Below are 27779 nucleotides of genomic sequence, written 5' to 3' on the forward strand. Positions count from 1 at the left end.
ACGATCTTACCCTGGTTCCCTACGCGGATGCTTGTGTACGGCCTTGATGTTTGTCTTATGGATTCGTTTAGTTTTCACTCTTGTCTGGTTTGTTTAGTTATGCCAGATCCTGAGCCATGTCTCATACTACGTGGTCCTGCAGCATTTTGAATGTCATCCTTTGGTTAACACTTTGCATGGACCACACCTTCACAAAACATTTAATATGTATTCACAGAACATTCAGTGCACCTTTTTAACATGCATTGTAAAACATTCATAAGCGGCAAGTAAGTATACCTTAACAAAGTTGGGAGCATGAAATTATCCAAAATGGCTCTGAACGCTGCAGCATTAAGAGTCGCTTTCACTGGAACTAAGAGGCCAAGCCCAACACCTGAAAAACAAACCCACACCAAACTTTACATTTGACACAATGCAGTCAGGCAAGTACAGTTCTCCTAGCAACCACCAAATCCAGACTTGTCCATCGGATTTCCAGACAGAGAAGCGTTATGCGTCACTCCAGAGAACACGTCTCCACTACTCTGGAGTCCAGTGTTGGCCTTCTTTAAACCATTGTATCTGGCGCTTTGCATTGTACTTTGCGATTTAAAATTTGGATGGAGCTGCTCGGCCATGAAAACCCTTTCCATGAAGTTCTCTACATACTGGTCTTGAGCTAATCTGAAGGCCACACGAAGTTCGGAGGTCTGTAGCTATTGACTCTGCAGACAGTTGGTGACTCTGCACACTGTGCTCCTCAGCATGCGCTGTCCCTGCTCTGTGATTTTACATGACCTACCACTTCATGGCTGAGTTGCTGTTGTTCTCAATTGTTTCCACTTTGTTATAACACGGTACCACTAACAGTTGACTGTGGAATATTTAATAGTGAAGAAATTTCACAAATGGACTTATTGCACAGGTGGCATCCTGTCACGGTACCACGCTTGAATTCACTGAGCTCCTGAGAGTGACCCATTCTTTAGCAAATGTTTGTAGAAGCAGTCTGCATGCCTAGGTGCCGGATTTTATACACATGTGGCTGTGGAAGTGATTAGGACACCTGAATTCAATGATTTGGAGGGGTGTCCCAGTACTTTTGACAATATAGTGTGTGTTAGCATGTTAAGGTATACTTGCATGCAGCTTATGAATGTTCTATGAAGGTTCACTGAATGTAAAGCGTTACTGTTGCGCTAGAAGCAAGTTTAGCTGAATATCTTAGTTGTGAAACATTTATTTCTTCAGCTTTAGTTATTTTTGCTTAGCTGTGGACAGATTTATGGGACTAGGTCTATTTGACACAGTGGGAGGTGCTGTGGTGCCCCCGCCCCCCTCCCCCCCCACTCAAAGCCCAATCTTCTCACCTCCTGTGTGTGTGTCTTAAAAAAGCAAAGCATGATGGGATGTATGCAAACACATTGTAGTGTCGTACAAATGGCAAAAAAGCTACATCTCATTTCAGCAGGTGGGTAAAGCATTAAAATAAGCCTGTGACGTGCCAAACCAGCCCCTCCCCTGCACAGTAACATTCTGCCTGCTCTGCCGACTCCTATAGCCCATAACGGGTGTCTGTGGCCCTAACTGACAGTGAAGGTAAAACTCAACCATGGTCTTAAGATTAAATTAGACTTTATTTATCCCAGTGGGGAATTCTGTTGTGTATAGATGAAAGTACATATAGTGGCAAGCAGGAAAAGTGCAAAGACAGTACAGCAAACAAATAAATGTGGTACAAACAAATTTAAAAAGTACACAGTGCACAAATAAAATATCCCGAAAAATTGAATATTGTGGTATTGCAAAAATATTCAAGTAATGTGATTGGCAGATGTTTTTTTTTTCTTCAACGGTGATCGAGAAGAGAACATTCTGCCCTAACATGATTAGCAGAATTGCCAGTGAAATCTGCCGTTATCTGTTCAGTCAAACAGGCCCCTGAAGTCTTTCTAAGGTCTTTGGATAATATTTTGCGTCTTGCTATGAAATACCTGCTATTCACTTCTGTCCTTAATGTGAAATTTAACTTTTCCACCATTTCTGTTCCTGCAGGTAATGTGGTTCTTGAAAACCTGAGAGTTAAGGAGAACGCGTTGGTGAGTGTCCAATACAGCACTCTGTACCTCCATCGCTGCCAATCCGGGTCTGATTTTGATGAAAAACCTGTCTCTGTTTGTCCTGGTAATGTGTCCGTCACTAGTGTATATATTAATGTACGTATATATTCCACTTTTAAATATATGTATGAATGCATTTCCCCTTACAGCAAAATAGAGCTGGTTTTTAAAAATAAGGCATTTCCGGTACATATTTTGTAAGTGTTTTCATGTCGATGACTGCCAGCATCACTCTGAATCGTTTAGTGCCTGTAACGGGTTTTCACGCATTAAAGGTGGTGCCGGTATGTATCACCACTGAAAACACACCTTTGCATGGATACCCTGAGGTTTGGGGCGCCCTGTTGGCCACAAAGTTACTTAAATATAAAATAAATCCATTCCTAGCTGAAATCTTCTGGCTGTATTCACTAGCTATTTTTCTTGTTTTTGAAACATTTGTGGGGGGGGGGCAGGGAACTGAAATGGTAAATCTGCCCCTGAGTCAGAGTGTTTCCTTGGATACATCTGCTTGTTTTCCCATGAAGCCACAGGCAGTTAGCTGGTATTTGAAGATGGCTTCTATCCCGCTACGTGTTGTCTTGCTGCTGTGGTCTAACAGGTCTGGGATGACCTGCCTGTCCTAAAGGACAGAACTGGTCCAGCTGTTAAAAGCTTGACTGGGGTGAGAGGCTCTTCTCCGCAGTGGGAGACTGGGATGCTAACCGTGCCGCGCCGCGCTGTCATGTGACCACATCAGCTGACGGCTTGTTGCTCTTGTTTCACAGCCTTCGCTGCTTCTGCTGTCCAGTCCCTTTGTCGTGGTTAAAATAGTCTGGCGTCTCAGCTCATTAATGTCTAAAAGAAGGCCTTTCATACCACTGTATTTTGCTTTGCTTTTTTTTTTTTTTTTTTAAATGATTTGTTTCCTGATGTTTAGATGTGCTACAGCTCGGACCAGCAAAGCGTTGGCCAGCAGTCTCACTCTGGGGCATCGTCAGTGTCACTCTGTGATGGGATGGTGGCTTTTAAACTGGGCAGGTTATCTTGGCCCGTAACTGTGAGCGCCTTCTGCAGGTGTGTTAGACACATAACACCTGGCATCCGGAGACAAACTGCTCTTCTGTTCTGAGCTATCTACGCTGCCCGGCGTTCTGCAGTCTGGACTTTGTAAATATGGTGTCTGGCTCTCGTTTGTGTGCCGTATTACTGTGTGACATCTTTAAGATAAATTCTCTCTCGTTTCTGCTCTTCCTGACAGAGTGAGCTGGATGTACCTTTCAAGGTGAAAGCGGGGCAGGTCGGTGAGTATCTCTGACATGCTGACCTCAGCTCTCGGGGGGGGGGGGGGGGGGGTGTGTGAGGTCGATGAAGAACGAGAGTCACACAGCTAGTCGGCTTTCTGTTTTTAACCCTGTGTATGTTTGTGCCGCTTCTCTGATACCTGTTCTGTTTACATTTAAGTCCCAGTTCTGCTTATGTTCCACCATCCTGCTAGGATTTCGGTTTTGAATCTTGTGATAATGTGGGACAAGTTTCGACGTTGTAATTCCAGATCGAACACGGTTTATAATTTGTTAATGACCTTCATGTGGGAGGACTGAAAATCAAAGTGTATCTTTAAAAAGGTGGTGACTGATTGGGGGGGAACAAAGCGTGTATTTAAGAAGGAGACTCGATTTGGGGGAAGACAAGGCTTTTTTTTTTTTTAAGATGGAGGCAGCGGGTGGGGGGGAATCTTAAACAGACTTCCTGATGGAGGGTGTTTAGTTTAATCCCTGGTGTAGAACTTATAACGCGCTTCCGCGCTCATCTGCTGGTTGTATCCATAGGTCACATGCTGCTTCTTTCTAACCCTCTCTGACTCCTCACATCTGTTTTCCATCTCGTCGCTGTTTTTCTTATTATATCTCTGATCATTACTTCACCTTCCCTGCTAGGGTTCCCCACTTCTGGATTCTCGCAATTAAGAACTAAGATTAGTCAAAGATTAGAACCAATCTAAGGTACTTAGCCAATGAAATATCATCATCAGACAGTATGCTCAGTTTGATACTGTAAGTGACCTTTCCATAATTCTGTATTTTCCTGGAATATTTGCAGAACATCTGGTGCCTTCATACATTTGCCTTGTGATATGGCTCTTTTGCGAATGTGGTTCAGATGGGTGTGAAAGAGATGTTTGAAACGTGTCTGATGACCGTGATAAAAATGCGCTGTTTGTTCTAGTTATGCAACACTTGGGGTGGATAATTTAGTAGTGACATGCTGTAACAGTTGGTTAATGAAGATCACCAGCTGAAATGGCCATGGAGGTGCATCACACACAACAGATGATGGGTGGGATTCTTCTGAACGTAGCTGGGATTTTCTTTATTAGAAAAAGATTAAAAGTATCACTACATCAGAGGAAATCCTAACTCCTTGAAGAACCATTCAGCTGGATGGAATGTAGGAATTATGTAGGTTCCTACCCAATACTGGGGTCGCGCCCGCTCCCTGCCCGGCGCTGGGGTCGCGCCCGCTCCCGCTCCCTGCCCGGCGCTGGGGTCGTGCCCGCTCCCTGCCGGTGTTCCCTCATTCGCTGCCTCCGCAGTGCTCCCTGCTCTTGCCAGTCTCGTTTCCGTGGCGTCTTGATGACACAATCTAGAGGATCGTTTTCAATCCGCCGCTGATGTCGCCCACACAGGGAACGGCAATTATGGCTACATTTGTGTTTTATGTAAACGCTGATGTCAAAAATCTACAATTGTCCCAGGGAGGACAATTATTTTTTATTTTAGATTTTAAAAGAAAATAATATTCAAACCATAAATTATAATTGGAGAGATGGAAAAACAGCTCGTCTAGGTGGGTGGCATAGTGACTTAGGGGGCTGTGCCGGTGATCGGAAGGTCGCTGGTTCAGAGTGATGTCACCGCTGGGCCCCGGAGCATCATATTTCATAGAAAAGTGAACTTTTTACTTTGAGGGCATAAGATGCCGCAAGAAGGTCTGTGGAACTTCAATATCAAGATTATTATAAGATAATATTGGAGGGTAAAAAGACATTATGGTTTGGAAACACACAGAATACACAGCAGTGAAGTTAATCAGCAGACATAGTTTTCTGTGAAATTACAGAAGATGTACGAAGTTGGTTTCCAGGAGAGAGAGAGAGACACTATTGCCTGTGTGTGTTGCAGGGAAGCTGACCCTGAAGATCCCCTGGAAGAACCTCTACAGCGAAGCTGTTGTTGCTACCCTAGATGGGCTCTACCTCCTGGTGGTCCCAGGTGCAAGTAAGTGCAGCAGTTTCCCACCATCTTCTCCAGAGGGTTGTTGGTTCGTACCCTCCACTGCCGTACCTTTGAAAATTCTACCATTCACTTCTCCAGTACAGAGCTGAGCCAGTGGCTACGGAAATCACTTTTTGGAAAAAACATACAAGCAACATCGACAGCAAAGAACGCGAAACTAGTAATGATTAAACAGCAGGTTTATGAGGCGGAGACTTTGTACTCTCTGTTACCATTTCACCATCGACCAGAGAGCCGTTGACAAAAAAAAAACCTGTATCACTGAATCTGGGCATCATAACAATCTCAAGGCCTGTGATGTAGATGTGATCTTTCTTCTGGAAAGGTTCTAGCCACTAAATCCTGCTGTTTACGCTTCTTGGCATTGGTCCACTAACTCAAACTACTTAAATTCTCAACTTAAATAAGGTTTAATTTAATCAAAATGCTTTTAAAACTGCAGACCAGATGATGGCTCCAAATAAAGGCCCTAAACCATAAAACCTTAAGATTCTGTTTCCTCTGAATGTGTCCAAAATCAGCTATGCTGTTTTCTTAAGTTTGAGTGTTTGTTTTATAATTGTCGTTCCTTAAGAGGCACGCACAGTTATGCAGTAGGATTTTGTTGCACGTTGGCATATTGAACACGCTGTAAGGTGGCAGCCACGATCTCACAGTTATATGTGGTTGGTATTACTGCCTTTCTCACGATGTTTCATTCCTGGTAGTGAATCGTATAGCTCTCATGAAAACTCTCATCACATTTTCGAAATAACCGCCTGCTTCTTGAATGTCCGGATGGGTCCTGCGTCCACCGACGTTGGTGCTGGGCGACATTGCTTGGTAGCTTTCGCTGTTTCTATCAAACCGCAGGTGAACCTCACCTCTGCTATGCAACATCTAGGTTCTCATTAGCAATTCGCCACATCGCCACCAGCAATTAATATATGAACGTGGCAAGTTTAGTTTGCCACACTAGTGAAGACCAAGCTCACAATCCTAACCATAGCAGGATTTATTTTATTTTTTTTGTCTTGCACTGAATATGTTTTGTTGAGAACTTGGACGGTAAACTCGGACAGATGCTTCACTAGTGAGCGGATGAGGGATTCAAACAGTACAGCCACGCTGTGAATCCAGTGTACTGCGTGTTATTCTAAGTTCTCTCAAACATTCATTCCTGAAAGGGTTCAGAAAGCTGCAGTGACCTGCATAGCGGCATGACTTGCAGTGCCACACCCAGTTAGCACTCTGCATGCAGTTTCCACTGACAGGGTAGCAGGCCATAGAGGGTGATTAGGAGCCACAGGGTGCATTTTTGTAAAATTTCAGTCCATGCATTGTTGATCTGATACCAAGCTGTTCATGCGATGGGAGGGTCTCTCTCGGTTAATTAAGAACTGAGGGGTGCATTAGGGAAATTCGTATGTGGGGAAGAAAAAGAAACATGCAACGAAAATGCATTCTGCCATTGGAAACATTGCACGGAAAGACCAGGCTGTTTGTATACAGATGCATAGTCTCATGGGCACAGAATTGGACCCTTTTTGCATCGACCCTCAGCCCAGGTAATCGAAAGCTTCCGGCACCTTCCACACATTGTCAGTGTGGAGGCCCTCAGGGTCACCTGGCAGGGAGACCAGATACCGAATTCCTCTTGAGGAGTCACCTGCAGGCATCCTGGAAAAGCCTGAGGGTGTGTGCCTTACCTCAGCCTGAGTCATGTGATACACGGCGATGCCGCGTTCCATTTGAACTCGTGATTTGGAAATTGCTAGTTCTTAGTCGGGAATTTCAACTGGAAAGCCCCCCTGAAGTCTGAATTTCTACTCAGAAAGACGGAGGAACCTCTTCAACCTCGCCTTCAGAGTGGCTGCACCCTTTATCAACAGAAGTGAAAGCTGCAGTTGTATACAGTTTACTGGCACTTCTGGTTATTTGTGGCTCATTAAATCAGTCGTGCACGCAATACTGTCCAGCTGCTATCTGTAGACATGTTGCTACGCTGTTTTTATGCGCAAAAACGCATATGTTCCTCATCACCTGATTGCAGTGGCTAACAATGAACTGGCTAGAACTGGGGCCTGTTTCAAAAAGCAGGATTTCTTGCTTAGCTGGATAACTTGTCAGATTTAAGGTAGTCTGGGCTAAATGTAATTAAATAAAAATAAAGGCCATTTAAACTGGGGTACCTTAAATCTGGCAAGTTATGCGGCTATGTCCCTGGTATTGCTAACTGGCTTTCCAGCTTGCTTTGTTGGATCATGGTTAACTGGGGTGTGACCATCATTCCCGGCTCCAAGTTTCGACTTGCCAGGTAAATGGAACACAGCATAAGGCCGCATGTTTGTTGGATCATGAAATATGACAACAAATTGCTGTTAGACCCCTTTGTCCAAGGCCTGTCCAGGATGAACCTCCCAGGGAGCACATGGCACTACGTTGTTTTGAATAAAGAAAAACAAGATGAGGTACATTAGTAACGCCATTCTTTTTGTTTTTCACAGCTATCAAGTACGATGCAGCAAAAGAGGAGAAGTACATCCAGGAGGCCAAGCAGAAGGAGCTGCAGCGCATTGAGGAGGCCCTGCAGCTCGCCGCCTGCAGAGGTGGGTGTCCCACTGTAGCGGAGCTCCGTGCCGCCTGTACTGTCTGTATCAGTGACCGCTGTCCTGACCCTTAACTTTCTAGCAATGGTAAAAAAAAAACAACCTACTTAAGAAATATTTTATAGTGACCGTTGTGTTTTTTCTGGTTTGGTTACTCTGATGCTGATATTTACTCGTGGTTTACTGTGGGGAAACTGGTTTTGTATCACATGACATGGTTTGGCTACAAAAAGCATAATGGATTTTCCTCACAAACACACACACTGAGCTCCTGTTTATCAGCATTCATATTAAGAGGAGGGGCAGCTCCAGTTTGCCAGCACCTCGCTCTCTGGGGCTCACTGCATTCCCGCCCGCAAGGCTGGTGTAGGGACGCCTTCCCCTCTCCCAATGGCCCATCTCCCCTGCCATTGGCTGGAGATTCAGTGTCATGGCCTGGAGATCGTAAGATGCAGCCGTCTGGTTTGCAAGGCCATATTTTTAATTTGCGTAACCCCCTCATCGAGTGCCTCGGCCCATGTGCCGTTGCTAATTAACAGCCCGCCTCCCTACTTCAGCTCATTTTGGTTCCTGTGGCCTCAGGTTATGCTTCACCACGTTCCAGCTCTTGATTAATTACGTCTTTATTGCACTCATGCAGCTGCAGCTGAACGAATCATTTGAGTTTTTTAAACTGCGTTAAACCGATCTTATTGTTTCTCTACTCGCTGTAAAATTCTGTCACTTTAGTTACTATCTTGTGCCTATTGTTACTATTTTTAAATGATCCTGAACCAGAATAAACTCACAGCTAATGTATAAAAGTGACCTTTGAATAGTGACCGTCATGGTTTGTTCATTAATGAAGTGTGAAAAGTAGCTTTACTGTTTGTATTTATGAAGTAGGGATGTTTCCTGCCAAATTTCCTTATTGTTGGTGGACTTTAGCTCCTAGCAGCAGAAGAGAATCAAGTGAGCTGAAATTTAATTCGTATTTGCTATTGTTTTTGAGGCTACAGCTCCGCTCCTCATCGTTAAATGTCATCGTGGAGAAACGGCGGCCATTTTTACCGGACAAGCTTTCTGCCTTTACAGTCTGGTTTCAAATTCTCATTGGTTCACTGCACATCAGCCAGTGACTGGTTTGCTGAAGCTGCCTGCTTGCTCAGCATAGTCCTTCTCTATGCCTGGTACCCATTCCTTCAGGTGACTGTTTTCTGTGGCCTGCATCCGAGCTGTAAGAGTCGGATCAGAAGCTGCTTTCTTTTTAGTAATGAATTCTAAATACTTTGGAAGTTGGGAATTATACAGGATTATGAAACCATAATCCATGGAATTTGTATGATCCTCAAGCCTCCATGTCTTTGTGTCCAGGATTATAAGATGCTGGATCTGTACGAGTACTCCCAGTGTAACTCCCAGAGTCATACGGGGTCAGTATGGACCCCCCCTCCTGCAGTGTATCGCAGTCATACGGGGTCAGTATGGACCCCCCCTCCTGCAGTGTACCGCAGTCATACGGGGTCAGTATGGACCCCCCCCTCCTGCAGTGTACCGCAGTCATACGGGGTCAGTATGGACCCCCCCTCCTGCAGTGTACCGCGGTCATACGGGGTCAGTATGGACCCTCACAGTGCAACGGAGTCATATGGGGTCCTAATGAACCTTTAGTTATGTTGTCCTGAAGTGAAAAGCTGCCTTTATAAGAGCATAGGAGAAATGGGCAGGAAGGAGCCCTAACAGCGAGCGGGTTTGTGGATGTTACCTGTAGGGTACAATGGTTCCCCAGGCTTCCAGCAGCTTTGAGTCTGAGGTGCATCCCTGTGTCAATTGTGTAGATAACTGAGCCTGAACTTGGATATGAAAACCTGTGTAAAGTAAACGGTCTGCTCTCTCTGCCGTTTGCCCCTCGCTAACGATGGACGCAGGCTCTCAGTCGGGGGATTTCATGTTCAATCTGGAGAGCTATGTGTGCAAGGAGCCCTCTCATGGTATGTACCATACAGCATCAGTGCCATGGTAACGTACCATACAGCATCAGTGCCATGGTAACGTACCGTACTGCATCAGCTCCCTGGTAGCATAGCATGCAGTACTGGTGCCCTGGTGTAGTACAGTACAGCATCATTCCACGGTAATGTGCTGTACAGGATCACTGTCATGGTAATGTGCTGTATAGTGTTGGCGCTATGGTAACGTAACATATAGCATTAGTGTCATAGTGATGCACCATACAGCATCGGCGTCATTCTAATGTACTGTACAGCATCATTACCATGGTAATGTACCTTACAAACGCAGTGCCATGCAGCTGCTGCTTACGCTCTACCCCAGGACGATGGCACATTTGATAGCTGACAACGCAGCTCCAAGTTCCCATTTTGTATTTTTCCTTTTATTGTTCCCCCAGCAGCTCTTCGCTTTGGGTGTTCCCACGTGCTGGTTTCGCCGAGCTCGGCGAGCCGGAAAGCTCGCCTGTGCCCTGCCGTGTTTGTTCGCCTTTCTGGCACTGAGTCCGTGGCGTGTTGTGAAAGTGTGTGCGGCAGCGATAAGAGTTCAGAGCACCGGCCGCTGTGAATCTTATCCATCCCCCTGCTCTCTCTCTCTTTCTCTCTCTCTCTCTTAGTGACCTCCATAACTCCTCGCTTTCTGTGCCACCCTCTGACCACTGTCAAACTTGTCTGTTTTTCTTTCTCTCTGTCGAGCTGTTTAATGATTCTTCTCCCTCTCTTAATGCTGTCGTCAAATAACTGAAAGGACGTAAACTCAAATTGCATAAAAAACCGTTTAAGAAATCCAAACGACATGAGCGCAAGCAAGGTGGGTACCTGTCCGCGCTTCTTGTTTTTTCTCATCGTTTGGCTTCAGACCCCCTTCTCTTCACATCAGCATAATGCATAAATCAGAAAAGTGCCGCTTTCTCTCGACCCCCCCCACCAGTGTGTCCCTGCAGACCATGATGTCGCCCATCAGCTGTTGATAAAGAAGAAGCGTAGCGCAAACCACTGATCACTCTCATCCCTGCTCTCACCTGCTCTTTTGTTTTTGTGATGTGCGTTTATGTTTTTTGTTTTTTATTGTTATTCTGTGTTATCTGTGTCACTATTCCTGTGTCCTTCTGTTTAATGTCGCTGCTCATTGTTACTGTACTGCAGGAGGCGACTGAGTAAGCATCACACTGTGTACATATGACAATAAAACCGAACTGTGATATTTAATTACCCACTGTATTTCAGTGCCGCCACTGTAGGCTTGCGTGTCTGTGGCTTCAAACGGAAGGATTAGCTAAGCTAATGCTAAATAACTGAAAGTTTATAAAGCGAATGTCGATATTGCAGAAAAGCCTCAAGAGGAGAAGAAGGACACATTTACTGAGAAGCTGGCCACACAAGTCATTAAAAACCTTCAGGTCAAAATCACGAGCATTCACATCAGATACGAAGATGATGTAAGTTCGCAAGCGACAGAGATGTGCTACATTTTCTCACTTATGATTAACATGCTGCTAACGTGTGCTTTATGCTTCTGTCTTTTTGGACCAGGTTTCGGACCCGGAACAGCCTCTCTCCATGGGCATCACTCTTGCAGAACTCAGCCTGCAGGTTCTGTATGAGTTTCTCCGTGTCTTTTTCCCTGACTTCCTGTTTGATGTTTTCTTTGACTTCCTGTATGACTTTCTCTTGGACTCGCTATTTCACTTCCTCCTTGACTCTTTCCTTGACTTCTTCTTTGAATTCCATTTTAACTCTTTTATTTCCTCTTTGACTTCCCGTGTTCTTCCTATAACAAGCCTTTTAGGAGTTTGAGCTTTAAAAAAAATTGAGTGCCGTTGAAGGTTTCTGTTTCTTCCCAGCGCACCTTGACTGATTTGATGAAAGTAGCTGTATCTTGTTTTACTTCTGCAGACAACAGATGAAAACTGGAAGATATGCATCTTAAACGAAGCGGCCAAAATAATCTACAAGGTACGTCAGATTTATTGAGGGGGAGAAAATAATAGCAATAACTAAACTGCTGATTTTGATTTGCATGCATGACGATGCATTGTGCTATTTCAGGACCTCACAACTTCGTTAATAAAACCGCAGTGATTAGTGAGGAACCTGGAAGCGTATGTGGCCACTCTGCGTGCGCATGCCGAGTTTGTTGATCCCCCTTTCCTGTTTGCTCTTTCACAGCTCGGGCGTTTAGAATGCCTCTGTGCCTACTGGAACATCAACAGCCAGATATTCTACAGAGGCTCCTGGGAAGAGATCGTGGTAACGTACCGGCCCAGCGACGCCTCTCAGCTTCGCCTTCGCCTGTTTCATGAGCCTTTAGTGATCAGAAGGCTGCTTCAGTGTCTTTTCAAAAGGAAACGATGTACCTGCATCCGCCTGAATAACATGCGCGGCTAAAATAATACAGAACTGAAGGCTAAATACAAAAATAATAGATCTTCATTAGTGTCTGATGTCAGACTTCGTTCATGCCTTGTATTAAGTGTATGTGCCATTAATCCTGACCCTGAGAAATGAGCCCTTTGTCTCAGCTGCCACTGGCCTGTGTTACCTTGAATTACTTGAATGAAGTGGCCCTCGATTGGAGGTGGGAGGGGCTGCACTCCCCACTCTGCCCCGACCTCCTGCACCTGTTCAGGGTGAACTAGCTGGTGTCTGAGAATAACGACCATGTGATCATATATATATGCAGATCTGTGACATAAAACTTTTCAGTAGGTTCAGGCTGAGCAGTAATAGATTTAGAGACTCTGTTTAACTAACCTAGTTTCCTGTTATGCTGGAACATGGGATTATGGGAATGCTGTACTTTTAAACAAATGCTGGATTCACAACGGAGATGAATATCCCTCTTACTGAACCGCAAGAGTGTATTTAAAGACTTCTAGCATAACTGAAGACACGTGAAAGCTTGTATGTAAATACGCTGGCTAACAATGCGTGTTTTTGTGCCTGCTGCTCGCTCATAATGGTCATTCGCTGGGTTTGATTTTGCTGTAGAAATACCGGCTAATGCGAAATTGCTGAAAATTAGCACATCTGCTATATCGGTTCAGGAATGTCAGTTAATGCAAGTAAGTGCTGTAATTAAGCTGCTGCTTGCATTTCTTAGCTGTAACTGAGCATTCGTACAAAACAACAGTTGCTTTCTTCTTGGTTTCCTCATCAGTGCGGACCTACAGAATGTCTCTTTCTTTGGAATCTGTATGAATTATGAGGTTGATACTGAGGTCTTGGATTATAAATGCTGTTTTGTACATATTCCCTGTTTCATTGTAGTACAGGATGTTGCACAACATTGTCACACAGTCTGCGACAAGCACAGCGAGCCATTCGCATGTGGCAGTAATAATTTATTGTAATGTCACACATTTTATCCAGCATAATTTTAAAGAACAAAAATTTGCCCTGGGGAAGTTTAGATATTGGTTCTGTGGAGAAAACAGAAGGGCTTGGGCCTGTCACCCTCATTTGGATTTTGGGAGGAGATTATATATGAATCATATTTGCTAAATCTTATTTCCTCTTCCGGACGCCGCTGAAGGTATCGCAGTGCTATGATATGTCATTAGCATAACAGTGTGAGAGTCAGCATTAAAATGACACTGCAATATCACTTCGCTGTGTGCTTTGTGTCCTGTGGCCCCCGTGCAGCAAAGCTCATTTATCTTCTAAATCTGTGTTTTTCTTCGTCGGTCAACAGGGGAAGCTGCAGGCAGGCATCAGCACCAAAGACCGGGAGCTGAAGGATTACCAGTGCAGTACGTGAGCGGAGATTAGCGTGGCTATGGGGAAATCCAGGCCGTTTGATTCCTAATGGTCTCATTTGGGCACAGAATGAAACTGAAGTTTGGCAAGGAAAGAAACACATTGTTCTTCCTTTTTACAACTTGGGGGCAATTTGAGACGCTTCCTGTAATTTCCTTCTTTCTCCGCCTTTTGTAATAAATTGAGGATTTTTACAAGGGATTTGTTTATTTAATTGTGGGATTATGGCAGCCCAGTGTGACCTTAAGCTACCCTGTAATGCCTTTTCATATCATCCTGTGTAGCACATATTAACTTGTCAGGTATAATGTGCAAATAATGAGGATGATTGATTTGCCTAAAACCTGTTTTTTCTGTGTAAACTGTGTGCATTATGACTCGCATTATTTCACGTTGCATTTGGAGACTTTTTACAAATTCAATTTGTACTTGTAATGTTTTTCTTGCTCCCAATGCAGTTTTCAAACCCATTTTTGCATCGGCAAAAATATGCATCAACCCCAATGCTGAGGTGGAACTGAAATCTCCCAAAGTGAAGCTCTACCTGGAAGTGCAGAACATCGCCATTGAGATGACAAAACCTCAGGTGGGAGCGATGGACCCCTCTGGACAGCGTTGAGTTTGCAGTATCGGTATCTTCTGGGACTCTTCAGTAGGTCTAATCAGCACATGCTCCACTTCCTTTTCAGTACCTCTCCATGATAGACCTTTTGGAGTCTGTAGACTACATGGTCAAAAACGGTCCTTACAGGAAATACAGACCGGATGTGCCTGTGCAGAAAAATGCCGACCTGTGGTGAGTTTCTCAGCCCCTTCATATACTTCTGAGGGAAGAATTAACACGTGAGCCAAGGGCCGCGGTCGTGGGATCACTAACTACCCCGAGGCTTCCAGCCGCCTGACGGATCCTCACGTCTGCGTGCGCTCGCTTTTCAGGTGGAGGTACGCCATCAGCAGCGTGCTGGAGGTGCACATCCGCAGGTTTAACCGCATGTGGTCGTGGTCGCAGATCGTCCGGCACCGGCAGAACCTGAAAGCTTATAGGGCGGCGTACAAGGCAAAGCTGACCCAGGGCAAGCTGAAGGAGGACACCGAGAAGCAGATCCAGGTGGCCGAGCCCCCTCCGCCCCCCCCCCCCCCCCTTTCCTGATTCTCCGTGATGGTAACTATGTAAGGTCAAGGTTGAAGGCAAATGTTCTTTACGTACAGGATCTGGAAAAGGTCCTGGATGTTTTTAACATCACCCTGGTCCGTCAGCAGGCGCAGATGGAGGTGAGTCCCAGCCTCAGCACTTAACATTATTATTATTTACATGAATTATTAATTCTTATGAATCTCGGCGGCACGTAGAGTCACATGTCCTGTCTGTGTACCCCCCCCCCCCGCCAGATGATCCGGTCTGGACAGAAGGTGTTGGGAAAGAAGGCAGTTGCCCAGAAGCAGGGTGGTGGGGGCTTCTTTGGCAGCTTTTTCGGGAGGAAGGAGGGGAAGAAAAAGGAGCAGGAGGAGTCTAAGGAGCTGGAGAGTAAGTCCTAAGTGTAGCCATGTGACCTGGTCACGTGACGCCGAGCGCGATTCTGACTCAGCCTTGGGTATCTTCATGTATAACTCTGACGTGTCTGTTACACATTTGATGTAAGTGTTTTGCACCCCTTCTTGAACAGGCATTGATGACTTAATGACGCCCGAGGAAAAGGCCAAGCTTTACACAGCCATTGGGTACAGTGGCAGCTCCCACAACCTGGCCCTGCCCAAAGAGGTGCCCACCATGCCTCTCCGGGTCGCCGCACCCGGGCGCTCGCGCGGCACACTAACCCTCACCCACTCACCCGGCCGCTCTCTCTCCCTGCCCCGCAGTACGTGGCCGTCATCGTCAGCTTCAAGTTGAACCGCACCTCAGTCACGTTGCGTGAAGAGCCCGGCGTTCCGGAAATCCTCAAGGTCCAGATGATCGACCTGAGCACCACGATTTCACAGAGACCTGGAGCACAGGCAATGAAGTAAGCGGTCTCCTCGTGTTGGGGTGAGGCGTTAAGCCCCACCTATTTATGGGGGGGTGAAGTCACTTTCTACCATGCAGGTGCAGATTCCCTTCACCATCCTCGGTCCTTCTCTGTTCACTGGGTTATAACGACATCTAAAATGCCTAGAATGTTATCACCTCATAATTGGCCAAGAACCATTTGCCATGTGCTTGTAAGAACGGCCCTCTCCAGCTGTGGGGGGTGTGTGAGCCCCATCGCCACAGTAGGGGGCGATGTGGAGGCTGGCAGCTTATGCCCACATCTCACTCCATTCCTCACCGCTGACCTTGAAACGCGGCAGTTATGGCTCAGGAGTGCCATCCTATTGACTCCGTCGTCCCCGATCAGCTATACGCTGATGCTTCCTTGCAGATCAGATATTGCTGGCCTTCTTCCCATCTATCCTGGGTGGGGGTTTATGGCATGAAATCCTTTAAGAAGTATTTACTTTATTCCTTCAGCTCAGCGTATGTGGGATTCTCCTCTGCATGACTTTATCAGATTAGATGTTTTCATGTTTACTTACAAAGCAGGTTTCACACTATGAATTGCTCATTAAGCATCTCATTAAATCCTTTATTAATGAAAACAGATGTAATTACAGATGGTCTTGAAATTTTTTTTGTTTTTAATTCCATAGCTTGCTGTTGTTGGCTTATTTGGGGATTTTAATGTGTCTGTAATGGGTACAGTCAAGTTTCTAAACTCTTAGGCAGCCAGAGTAAATTTTTACATTTGCTCAGCGCAAAAATCACAATATAGCATTGGAACAACTGCAGACTGAGAGAAACAAAAGAAAAACTAACAGGAATTGCTTCTATTTTCCAAAAAGCCAGTGATATCTCATTGGATGGATAGATGAACATCGCTTCTTTTCCCAAACCTCTCCTCCAGCACAGCCATTGCATGTATTCATTACATTTATTACAACCAGCTCACTTAATTAATCAAATAATTAATAAATAATAAAATGTAAAGTCATTGAGGCGCTGATTAGCCATACATAATGGCTGAGGGGAAAAAATACATCAACTTATTGTGTTCTGGCTGCATGTGTGAAGTTAGCGTGTCCTGGCTGTGCATTACATGCATGTTTGTGAAGTTAGCGTGTCCTGGCTGTGCGTTACATGCATGTTTGTGAAGTTAGCGTGTCCTGGCTGTGTGTTACATGCATGTCTGTGATGTTAGCGTGTCCTTGCTGTGCGTGACATGCATGTCTGTGACGTTAGCGTGTCCTTGCTGTGCGTGACATGCATGTCTGTGAAGTTAGCGTGTCCTTGCTGTGCGTGACATGCATGTCTGTGACGTTAGCGTGTCCTGGCTGTGCGTTACATGCATGTCTGTGACGTTAGCGTGTCCTGGCTGTGCGTTACATGCATGTCTGTGACGTTAGCGTGTCCTTGCTGTGCGTTACATGCATGTCTGTGAAGTTAGCGTGTCCTGACTCTGCGTTACATGCATGTCTGTGACGTTAGCGTGTCCTGGCTGTGCGTTACATGCATGTCTGTATCCCAGCTGCAGGTGATGTATATGTCTTTGAAGTTAGCGTGTGTCGTGTAAGATTAGCGGGATCTCAGCTGGGGCAGTGCCTGGCGCTGAGCGCAGTGTGCCCGTCCCGCAGGGTGGAGGCGTCCCTGCAGCACTGGTATGTAACTGGTCTGCAGCAGCAGGGAGTCGTGCCCTCACTCATCACCTCTGTGGGAGACGCTGCCTCCTCCCTGCTCAGCATCCAGTTTGAGCTCAATCCAGAAGCCAGCGGCGCCGACCAGCTGCTGAGGGTCCACTCCCAGCCAGTGGAGATCATCTACGACGCCGTGAGTCTCCATGCTGCCCCCTACTGCTCAGCCAACTGTTTCATTCATTCGATCATTATAGTAACTTGTGTTGCTTGAACGACAAACACCATATGCAGCAAACAGATATATTAATCATTGCTGATTGTGATCATACTGAGAAAAATGACTCGTAATTCCCCACCATCATGCTGCGCTTTCGAACCTCAGTCACTGAGTGCTGCCTCTCTCCTTACAGATGACCGTGAACAGTATGGCAGACTTCTTCAAGACCGGCAAAGGCCTGGATCTGGAGGTCATCACGTCTGCCACGCTGATGAAGCTCGAGGAGATCAAAGAGAAGACTGCCACGGGTGCTTAGGCGTTACTCTCATTGCCATTTCCTTTGCAGGCACTTCAGGCTAAGCGAAGCCACATTTAGCACAAAGCAGCAGTGTCACTCCCTGTAAACCCTTAAATTATGAAGAATATTAATGTTTTCATGATGCGGCTGTTGACATGTCCAAGGATATTATCATGAAAATGAAAAATGCGTCATCTTCTCACGTAATGTGTAGTTTGTTGGCGTACCCTGCTAAGCTCAACACTGGTTTTCGTTCCCAGGTCTTTCACACATCATCGAAACACGCAAGATCCTCGATCTCAGGATCGATCTGAAACCCTCGTATCTGCTGGTGCCCAAGTCCGGCTTCTACGACGGCAAATCGGACTTGATGATTTTAGATTTCGGAAGCTTGAAGGTGAGTTTCAGAGGGTGCATGTAGTCTGAAGCTGACAGGCGTGGTGTGACCGTGTCCTCTTTGTGGGTCGTCCTCTGCAGCTGAACAGCGTGGACCAGGGAGCCAATCAGCAAGTGAGCGCCAGCTTCTCCTCTCTAGAGGAGATCATGGACCGAGCTTACGAGAGATATGCCTTGGAACTCAGGAGCGTTCAGATACTTTACAGCAAGTCTGGTACGTGAATATTAGCTGTTAGAGCACGATGCAGAGAGATACCAGGCTGTTTTTGAGTGAATCCCTTTACAGTAAGTGGTTTATGTGGAATCAGTAGGTTTTAAAGGGACGGCGCATCTCTTTTGAATTGCAGGAGAGTCGTGGCAAGCTGCCCGTACTCATGGGTCCTCCTCTCAGCACATCCTGCAGCCCATGGACTTCAAGGTGCAGCTGGCCAAGTCCATGGTGGACAGAGATGCACGGATGCCCAGGTCACACCACTCCGCCGTAAACCACGTCTGTTGTGCTTTTGTAGACTGTAATGTGACAAACATAAATTCAGCAGTACAAGGACACAGCGTAAACCCTTTCCAACAGCCAACCTAATGTTTTACAGGTTCAAACTGTCTGGAGAACTTCCTCTGCTTCACGTTAAGATATCTGACCAGAAAATCCACGGTGTGCTGGATCTGGTGAATAGCATCCCTCTCCCTCAAGTGACATCGACGCCGACCACCCCCACTAAAAAAGTGAGTCCTTCTGCTTCAGTGCTGTGCACCTTCCTCATGCTGTGATGTCGATGTTCTGGTGGAAAAGTGCTGTGCTGTTCACCTGCTGGATGTCCTACAACAAGGTCTCAGGACTGAGGCTCTAATATGCAAACTATAATATGCAACATAATGACGACGATATGCTGTGTATGATTATATGAGGTCAAATAATACCAAAGAAACCTTGACTTTAGTTATTATTATAGTTAATATTGATGTTGTTCCTTTGGAATGTCCCAAGATTAAATTAAGAGTATTATATCCGGTCTCTTTTTGCTTCTGGAGTTGACTTCATTACTTGAAATGTGACTTTAGGGTGACCTCTCTAGTCTTGCGCTTGTTCGGGTGACATGTCCTGTCCTCCATGCTAAATGAGCTCTTCGATGGCCCTTTGGTGCTGGCGTCACCTTGGTGTCGCCCACAGCTTTGGTTATGAAACTGAGCGGAAAGCCTGAAGGCCCTCTGGGAATGTACTTCACGCGTCATATATCATGCGGCTGTATTTTTATTATTGTTTTTTTTAATTAAATTCTAGAGGCTGCCGGTTCCTCTGGCTGATTCCAGAGCTGGCATCCTGAGCCTGGGTCCCTCCGGACTTCTGGATGCAATGGAGACAGGTCTCTGTCTATCTGCCTGTCTGCATCATTCTGTCTGTGTGTGTGTGTGTGTCTGTCTGTCTGTCTGTCAGTGTGTCTGTCTGTCAGTGTGTCTGTCTGTCAGTGTGTCTGTCTGTGTCAGTGTGTCTGTCTGTCTGTCTGTGTCTGTCTGTCTCATTGTGTGTGTGTGTGTGTGTGTGTGATTGTGTTTGTGTGACTGTGTATTTATAGTAAGCCAGGTGTGGCGTTTCCAAAGGGCAATAGCTACCCCTGCAGGAGATGACAGCACTCTCACAAAAATGTAATGTAATATTGAGCATCGGTAATATGTTTATTCCCAGTTAAATTAGTAGTTTTAACACTGTATAATTATCCAAGCATCGTCTGCAATCTGATTTTCTATCCCATTTCTTTTTCCATGCGAGTTTTTTTTTTTTTTTTCTATGCTCATTTATACAAGGAATTAAGGTATGTGTGATTTGAAGCATGCATTTGTGTGAGCTGAGATGGCTGCGGTGCCTTGTTGCAGATTCGGAGGAGGACGCCAGTGAGATGGCATTGAGTGACGAGTCCCAGGTGCCCCAAGCAGAGGAGCTGACGGACCTGCAGTTCAAGTTCGAGGTCAAGGCGGTACGTCCATCCGCTTGCATCAAACCACACCGATGGTTCCATGCATGCTGTGGGAGGGGGAGTCTGGCCTTTCTGAAAATACGCCTGTGCAGGTTCTGGGCTTTGATTCAAAGCGTAGATGGAGCACATGAATCAAAAGGAGTTTCGAGACCATTGGCTTTGAGGTATCGCTTCCGGCCAGCTTATTCCGCTCTTTCCGGCAGGTTCTGGTCGAGCTCACAAGGCAGGCGCAACAGGAGAGTACCATTCTGGCGCTGAACGTGTCCCAACTGGGCGCAGAGGGCAAAATGAGGACCTACGACCTCATGGTGACCTCGTACCTGTGCAAGATTAGCCTGGACTACTGTGAGGAGCGAGGTTGGTGGTGGGCTTTGGGGCCGCCTCAGTGATTGTGCGGATTGTGATTAAACACAGCCAGATTAATGCCTTTCCTCTAAACTGGGTCAAAGTGCTCCGATGTGGGAGGGTCAACGGTGTTACCGGAACATTCCATAAAGGAGAAGCTGTTAACATCCTCTGGTATGTTTCAGGCCCCCAAAACCAGCCTCTGCACTTAATCAGCTCGTCAGATACACACGGGTCGCCCCTCCTGAAAGTGGAGTACATCAGAGTGAGTGTGTTATCCCCCCCCCCCCCCCAATCAGAATGCTTTAAAATATCACCTGAATGGTCTCTTACCACAGAGCCCCGCACCATGTATTTCATTGTAATTGTGATTTAATAAACTCATGATAAACACACAAGAGACTGTAAACACGTTTCTCTTTTTCTTTCAGGCTGACACAAATGGCCCGAATTTCAAGAGCATGTTTGATAACACTGAGCAAACACTAAAGGTGGGTCGGTGGTGCTGATATACAGTGTGACCAGATTCCTCTGCAGTGTTTTTCTTGGCTGTGTGTGTGTGTGTGTGTGTGTGTGTGTGTGTGTGTGTGTGTGTGTGTGTGTGTGTGTGTGTGTGTGTGTGTGTGTGTGTGTGTGTGTGTGTGTGTGTGTGTGTGTGTGTGTGTGTGTGTGTGTACCGGCACGTTCCCTGTGATGGACTGGTGTCCTCAGGCATAACTGTAATAACTGCAAATCCAGGGTGACACATTCAGTTCTCGAGGAATTGACAGACAGGTCGGTACTGTAATTTTAGTCATGTTGTGAGGGTCATGCTGCTCCGTATGCAACCAGACAATGTAACCGGACTGTGGGATGAAGAGCAATTCACTGCATTATTTTTGTAATTTCAGATGTAATCAGCGCTGTGTGTATGTCTGTGGTTGGTCGGTGCTGATGTTTGTTGTAAATGTCTCTGGGAATGGGAATATCGGGTGTGGATTATAAGTGAGTGAGTCGGATTAGTATTTCAAAGTCAAAGTCAGTTTTATTTGTCAATTCCTTCAAATGTACTTGACATACAAAGGAATCGAAATTACGTTTCACACTGTCCCATGCGTAGACATTGACAACAATAATTGCAGATGCACACAAAAACCGTTCTAAACAATAAGGTAATATTAAGTAAAAAAAAAAAAAAAAAAAAAAGTGCAAGTAGGCTTAAGGCATTTCAGAAGGTGACTCTCTGCCCTAATTTCATCTTGACCCTCTGCATGCCCTTCAGACACCTTTGATGTAAAAAAACAGATTAGCAGTTCAAACAATGACTACAGCACTTATGTTTAGCATGTACTTAATGATAATGTAGGTATGTAGGTTGGGCAAAGAGTTTAGTCATATTTATCATCAAAAGAAGTATGAATGGAAATTGATAAAAGTGTACTAATAATAGGTTAATTGGTTCCTGGTGTACTTGGTCTATTTTTGGTTCTTATCTGTTTTGGATTGCAGATATTTGATATCTGAGTTGGTGTATTTAATTGGGGAAAATCACCAACCTGCTCTTTGCCAATTTTCTGACATCTTTATAGCTGTTTTGAAATAATTATGTATAATTACTCTGAATAACAAGTTGTAAACTGCATGTAATTTCATTTGATGCCTATAATTGTATGATTACTTGTATAACGATGCTTTACCGTGAGCTGTGCTCAGGTCCCCGTGTTGGCGTTCAGCTTGCTGTAATTGTATGATTACCTGCATAATGAGGCTTTACCGTGAGCTGTGCTCAGGTCCCCGTGTTGGCGTTCAGCTTGCTGTAATTGTATGATTACCTGCATAATGAGGCTTTACCATGAGCTGTGCTCAGGTCCCCGTGTTGGCGTTCAGCTTGCTGTAATTGTATGATTACCTGCATAATGAGGCTTTACCGTGGGCTGTTGGCATTTAGGTTGTTATAATTATATGGTTACCTGTATGACGCTGCTTTACCGTTGTGTTGGTGCTCAGGTGGAATTCTCCTCGCTGGATTTCCTGATGCACACCAGGGCTCTGCTGTCCACCATCAGCTACTTCAACACGGCTCTGCCCAAGCAGATGACGGACCCCAGAGAGACCACCAAACTGCCTGATAAGGACGCTCCTGGCAAGCTGGGTAAAGCCCCCCCACTGTCTTCATACATATTTATGTTTGTGAACACAGAATGTATTCCTACTGCATGGAGAACCTGCATGCGTGTTTGTGACATGTCAGAGTTATGCTTTAAGATATCTGTCATTTATTTTATTTGTTATTTATTGGTAGTTTTGCTCCTTTTGTAAGGCACATTCCCCTGTAAGGACAAAACTCCGGCTTCTCTGAGTTTTTTGCGAAGTCCTTTCTTGTCTTTGTCATAGCGGCATCATTTATTAGACAATCTGTCCGACATCACATGACCGTTATGTACAGATTGATTCATGGTGTTAGTCTTAATGACCCATCTGCTTCTGATCTTCCCCTTCTGAATTTTCTTCTGCTCCTTGGTGTCTTGCAGTGTTCAGGGGTTCCAAGGAGAAGAACGTGTTTAACTTCAAGCTGTTTGCAGTACTGGGTGCCTTTCGAGTTGTGGTCTGTGATGACTGGCACAGCATCGCTGACATCATCGTGCAGGGTACGAATGCACGTAGCTGTTGGTACCAACTTGGATCACGGTCATGCCGTGGTTCTGTGTCGCCTTGAGATTTAGTTCTGATGCCGGTTTTGTGTTTAACAGGCATCGATGCATCGGTGTTAGTCCAGGCCAAGGAGACTGAGGTGTTTGCGAGGCTGAGAAACATCATCGTCACAGATGTCGACCCAAAAACCATTCACAAGAAGGTGAGATCACCAAAAAAGGTGGTCGCTGAGAATGGCAAGGAGGTCTCTGAAATAGGCAGTGAGGTCACTGAAAAAAGTCAGGAGGCCATCGAAAAAGGCGACTATATTGCCGAGGAAGGTGGGAAGGTCATCAAAAATGAGCGGGGAGCTCAGCAGGATGGGCGGAGAGGTCGCCAGGAAAGGCAGGGAGGTCTCTGAAATAAGTGGGGGGGTCTCTGAAATAAGCAGGGAGATTTCTAAGAAAGGCGGAGAGGTTGTCAAAATTGAGAGGGAGGTCGCCAGGAAAGGCAGAGGAGTCGCTGAAATAGGCGAGGAGGTTGCCGAGAAAGGCCAGGAGGTCACGGAAAAAGGGGAGTAGATCATCGATAACAGCAGGGAAATCCCTGAAATAGGCAGGAAGTCTGCTGAAAACTGCAGGAAGGTCATTGGTAACCGTGGGGAGGTCACCAGAATAGGTGTGAGGTCGCTGAAAAAGGCCACATGTGACGCCGACAGATGGCCGTACAAAAGCAAATACTCGGTTCATTGGTTGTGCAATGTAGACCATCTTGTCAAGTCAAAGATACTTGGTAGAGCATAGCCATCTGAATATGTATATGGATATAATGTGGATATGGATGACTATGAATGGGCTGATTGAGCAGAGTGCAGCATTGCGAAGGGTTGGTCAATAAACCCTTCTGCTGTCATCTGCAGTTCTCCCTGTGCTCTTATGGGACCTCGCTTATGTCGGTGTGTCTGCTCTAGGCTGTGTCCATAGTGGGAGGTGAGGTGTTCAGCTTCAAAATGTTGCTGTACCCCAATGCCACCGAAGGCGACGGCTACGCAGACACCTCCAAGGTGGACGGGAAGGTCACGCTGAAGTTGGGCTGCATCCAGATTGTCTATCTGCACAAGTTCCTCGTCTCACTGCTGGTGAGTCTGTGCTCCGTGAAGTAGGAACAAACATCGTCTCTGCACTTCACTTTCTTAGGTTTATTGTACTTTGTAGTACGTAGTGGGCTGGTCTTATTTCTGTAGATGAACTACTTTAGAGAAATACACTGACTTTGTGTTACATTATAACAGTGTTTCTCAGTCCGGTCCTCAGAGCCCTACAGACGGTCCACGTTTTAGCTCCCTCCCAGCTCAGGGAGCAAAAATGTGGAGTGTTTGGCAGTGATCTGGCAGGGAGCAAAAACATGGACCGACTGTGGGTCCCCAAAGACTGGATTGGGGAAACACTGCACTATAATGATCTCAGAAATCTTCAGAAAGTATTAAGAGACTGTTCGTTTAAAAAATTGACTTGTGGCTGATGTCAACCTCAGCAGCTGCAAAAACATTGGTTACTCCTACAAAAATCTCCGAAAAAGTGTTTTTTGCTTTGTTTTTTATTTTCTTCTCCTTATTCTTTCTTTTTCCCTGTTTTCAGTTCCTCTTCCCCTAAATCTCTCTCGTTCTTTTCAGGAGTCTTTTAGCTATCGATACCCTTCGCCCGATGAGGTACAGGCTGTGGCATGCCACCCTTAGCTGCATTTATTGTTCACCATGCAGCCCCCATGATCTCACTGCACTGGAGAAAGTACCGGAACAAAAATCAGCTTTAAAAGAAACTCCATCCACAAATAAACAGACTGCATATTTTGTGCTCATGATATATAAGGGCAGATTTGCAGGCGTACTAATGTATTGCATATTAAACTTTCATGTTTTTAAATAATCCGCTTGTTATCTGTGCGAATGATGAATGAGAGGCTTAAATGTATCCAGTTAGTTCCCCATGTCACTGTCATGCCTGATTCAGCCATTTATAAAGGGACTTTCTGCATCAGTCAATTAAAATGCTGTGACCTCAACAGATGTAGCCATATCAGTGTTTTCTGAAGCTATCTTGTAGTTCATTCCCTTTTTGATACGATTTTGTATAAAATGCTATGTTTTGTTTGCCTGCATGCGTGTGCACTATGAAACACATCACGTATTCTGAAGAAAATCACACTGGAGGAATATATGGACCCCATTTCTTTATCTACTTATGAACTTTTCTTTTTGCGTTCACCTTTTATGCTTTTCTTGATGTCTGAGCATCCAGTGACCATCTTTAAATTTGCATCAATCATCCGCAAATGTGATTTGATAGAAGATGCGCTAAAGCCTCGCTCCCACGTCCCGCATGGCTTTGTGAAACAAACCGGCCAAAAGCGTGATTTGATATAGCCAAGATCTCCCCTCCAGGCCAGGCTACCCCGCCTGCGGTGCCTTAACGTTCTGGGTATAACCTGAGGGTTTCTTCCTTCGCAGACATTTATAGACAACTTCCAGACGGCGAAGGAGGCCCTGACTGCAGCCACGGCTCAGGCTGCGGAGAAGGCGGCCTGCAGCGTGAGGGACCTCGCCCAGAAGAGCTTCCGGCTCTCCATGAACATTTGGCTGAAGGCCCCTGTCATCGTGGTGCCGCAGTCTCCAACATCCCACAATGCATTTGTGATAGACCTGGGTCTAATCACTGTAACAAACAGCTTTTCTTTAATGGAAGCTGAGGGCTTTTCTCTTCCAGCTGTGGTTGAGAAGATGGACGTGAAGCTCACGCAGCTCAAGCTCTCCAGGTTGAGTATCCTGTCTTCACAGCCGACATTCCCAAGTGCTGGAAACCTCCATCTTGTTACCCCATAACAATGCTGACAAGGACATAGTTGGTAGCATATATGTGGGTGAAGTATGACCATGTGTGGCCAGATTCTTTAACTCCGATCCGTCTTTTCTCAGAACGACTTTGAAGAACGACTCACCGCACTCTGACATCGAGCTTCTGCAGCCTGTCAATCTGGAGCTGATCATCAGGCGAAATCTGGCAGCGTCCTGGTTCACCAAGATCCCAGGAGTTGAAGTTCAAGGGGTGCTGAAGTCCATGAATGTAGGTGACACAGCATCTTCTCCGCCGTTAAACCCGTCTCTCGTTGATACATGCTGCCGAAGAGTAGCGCTAATCAAAGAAAGTGATGAATGTGATCAGCTGTGCTTTGATTATCTATGTTACTCTGGTGAACATTATGGTAAAGTGTTTGATGGTCCTTGTCCTCTAGATGGAGCTGGGTCAGGAGGACTTTGGTGTCCTGATGAAAATCCTTGTTGAGAACATTGGGGAAGGAAGTAAAGAGCAAGCAGTGGACATGACAAGAGCATCTGACCGAGGAGGTGAGCTCAGAATGCCGGCAAGTGGTCGGGGAATTTCAGGGATCCTCGGGGAGCCATGGGAAGTTCCGAGGAGCTTCAGGCCGCTTTGGGGAGCTTCTGGCTTTTTTTAATCACAGCTAGAAATGAAGTGATAATGTTTTTCAGTGAAAGGCAAAGCGGAGGAAGGTGCGCAGCCAAGATCAGCGACGGTTTCAGCAGTGGAGATGGGAAGCATGTCGCCAGTGACCCACGGAGCAAGCTGTGAAAATACCGTCAATGTGCTCGTCAACTTTGAGATCAAAGAGGTCTGGTCGCTTCCCTATAAAGCCCCGCTCCCCGTGTCAGCTTCTGGGAATCGTGTTCTGTGAGTGCAGCTTATTAGACTGTGCACTCAGGGTCGGTCATGTGGTCTCCTAGGTGGTGCTGAAGCTGAAGAAGGTGCAGGGCCAGACAGAGCTGCCTTTCCTGGTGCTCTACGTGGACCACTTTGGAACTGATGCAAGAATGCGGCAGTACGACATGTCAGCTGTGACCTACATTAAGAAGATCACCTTGAAGTGCCTCGAGTTTTCAGGTAAAACCTGCAACTCTTTGTGGTTCTCTATCCATGCAGGGGCAATGTTTACTGGCAATAGAACATGCATTTCAGTAGCGTTGCGGTTCCTGGTCCATGGTTCCTCACCGGTGGTTCTCCACAGCACTGTGCTTACCTATAGATGTTAAACCCATATGAATGCTCTACCTTGGCATATGAGGGACACACTAATATTGCGGGGGAGGCAAAAGTAGGTATAGACTGTTTGTTTATTTTATAGTACTAATTGGGTCATGTTTAGTCTTGGGTGTCTCTTAGGGGTCTTCGAAATGCCCTCCGTCAACGTTGGTACATTCCTGGAGCTCGTCCCTGACACTGACACACTTTAGCCACCTTGACGACACCTTTGCGCTTTGTAAAGTAGAACCTTTATTTTGTAAAATAAAAACTGTATACCTACTTTGGCCCAGCCGGTATGCTGTGAGATCAGCATTGTGTTGAAGTGTCATGTCTTGGTTCTGCAGATTCCTGCGGGGATCCTCTCAGCCTGGTCAGCTCCTCCGTGGAGTCTGGCGGGGAGCTCCTTAAAGTTCAGTATTTCAAGGTACGCTTGGTCTTCAGGAAAAGCCGCTTTGTGTTCAGGAAAGGTAGGGTCTGCTTGAACTACCA

General features: G+C 45.8%; 1 protein-coding gene across 2 annotated transcripts in view; it reads left to right on the plus strand.

Moving 5' to 3' along the window:
* vps13c (vacuolar protein sorting 13 homolog C) overlaps nucleotides 1–27779 on the plus strand; it is a 55002-nt gene that overhangs the window by 2151 nt on the left and 25072 nt on the right. For both annotated transcript variants that reach the window (XM_048969354.1, XM_048969355.1), the window contains exons 2-38: nucleotides 2038–2081; nucleotides 3343–3385; nucleotides 5267–5362; nucleotides 7867–7968; nucleotides 11286–11395; nucleotides 11490–11549; nucleotides 11853–11912; nucleotides 12126–12206; nucleotides 13651–13708; nucleotides 14174–14301; nucleotides 14405–14511; nucleotides 14652–14823; nucleotides 14925–14987; nucleotides 15105–15240; nucleotides 15380–15474; nucleotides 15573–15715; nucleotides 17361–17553; nucleotides 17771–17885; nucleotides 18136–18272; nucleotides 18353–18485; nucleotides 18619–18736; nucleotides 18862–18994; nucleotides 19551–19632; nucleotides 20141–20241; nucleotides 20445–20598; nucleotides 20772–20851; nucleotides 21018–21077; nucleotides 22573–22717; nucleotides 23097–23213; nucleotides 23316–23419; nucleotides 24167–24334; nucleotides 25703–26007; nucleotides 26168–26315; nucleotides 26485–26596; nucleotides 26741–26880; nucleotides 26993–27149; nucleotides 27635–27714. In XM_048969354.1, coding sequence (XP_048825311.1) covers nucleotides 2038–2081; nucleotides 3343–3385; nucleotides 5267–5362; nucleotides 7867–7968; nucleotides 11286–11395; nucleotides 11490–11549; nucleotides 11853–11912; nucleotides 12126–12206; nucleotides 13651–13708; nucleotides 14174–14301; nucleotides 14405–14511; nucleotides 14652–14823; nucleotides 14925–14987; nucleotides 15105–15240; nucleotides 15380–15474; nucleotides 15573–15715; nucleotides 17361–17553; nucleotides 17771–17885; nucleotides 18136–18272; nucleotides 18353–18485; nucleotides 18619–18736; nucleotides 18862–18994; nucleotides 19551–19632; nucleotides 20141–20241; nucleotides 20445–20598; nucleotides 20772–20851; nucleotides 21018–21077; nucleotides 22573–22717; nucleotides 23097–23213; nucleotides 23316–23419; nucleotides 24167–24334; nucleotides 25703–26007; nucleotides 26168–26315; nucleotides 26485–26596; nucleotides 26741–26880; nucleotides 26993–27149; nucleotides 27635–27714 — 4280 coding nt within the window. The remainder of the gene's footprint in view (nucleotides 1–2037; nucleotides 2082–3342; nucleotides 3386–5266; nucleotides 5363–7866; nucleotides 7969–11285; nucleotides 11396–11489; nucleotides 11550–11852; nucleotides 11913–12125; nucleotides 12207–13650; nucleotides 13709–14173; nucleotides 14302–14404; nucleotides 14512–14651; nucleotides 14824–14924; nucleotides 14988–15104; nucleotides 15241–15379; nucleotides 15475–15572; nucleotides 15716–17360; nucleotides 17554–17770; nucleotides 17886–18135; nucleotides 18273–18352; nucleotides 18486–18618; nucleotides 18737–18861; nucleotides 18995–19550; nucleotides 19633–20140; nucleotides 20242–20444; nucleotides 20599–20771; nucleotides 20852–21017; nucleotides 21078–22572; nucleotides 22718–23096; nucleotides 23214–23315; nucleotides 23420–24166; nucleotides 24335–25702; nucleotides 26008–26167; nucleotides 26316–26484; nucleotides 26597–26740; nucleotides 26881–26992; nucleotides 27150–27634; nucleotides 27715–27779) is intronic.

The sequence above is a fragment of the Brienomyrus brachyistius genome, chromosome 11 (assembly GCF_023856365.1).
Source record: "Brienomyrus brachyistius isolate T26 chromosome 11, BBRACH_0.4, whole genome shotgun sequence".
NCBI lineage: Eukaryota > Metazoa > Chordata > Actinopteri > Osteoglossiformes > Mormyridae > Brienomyrus > Brienomyrus brachyistius.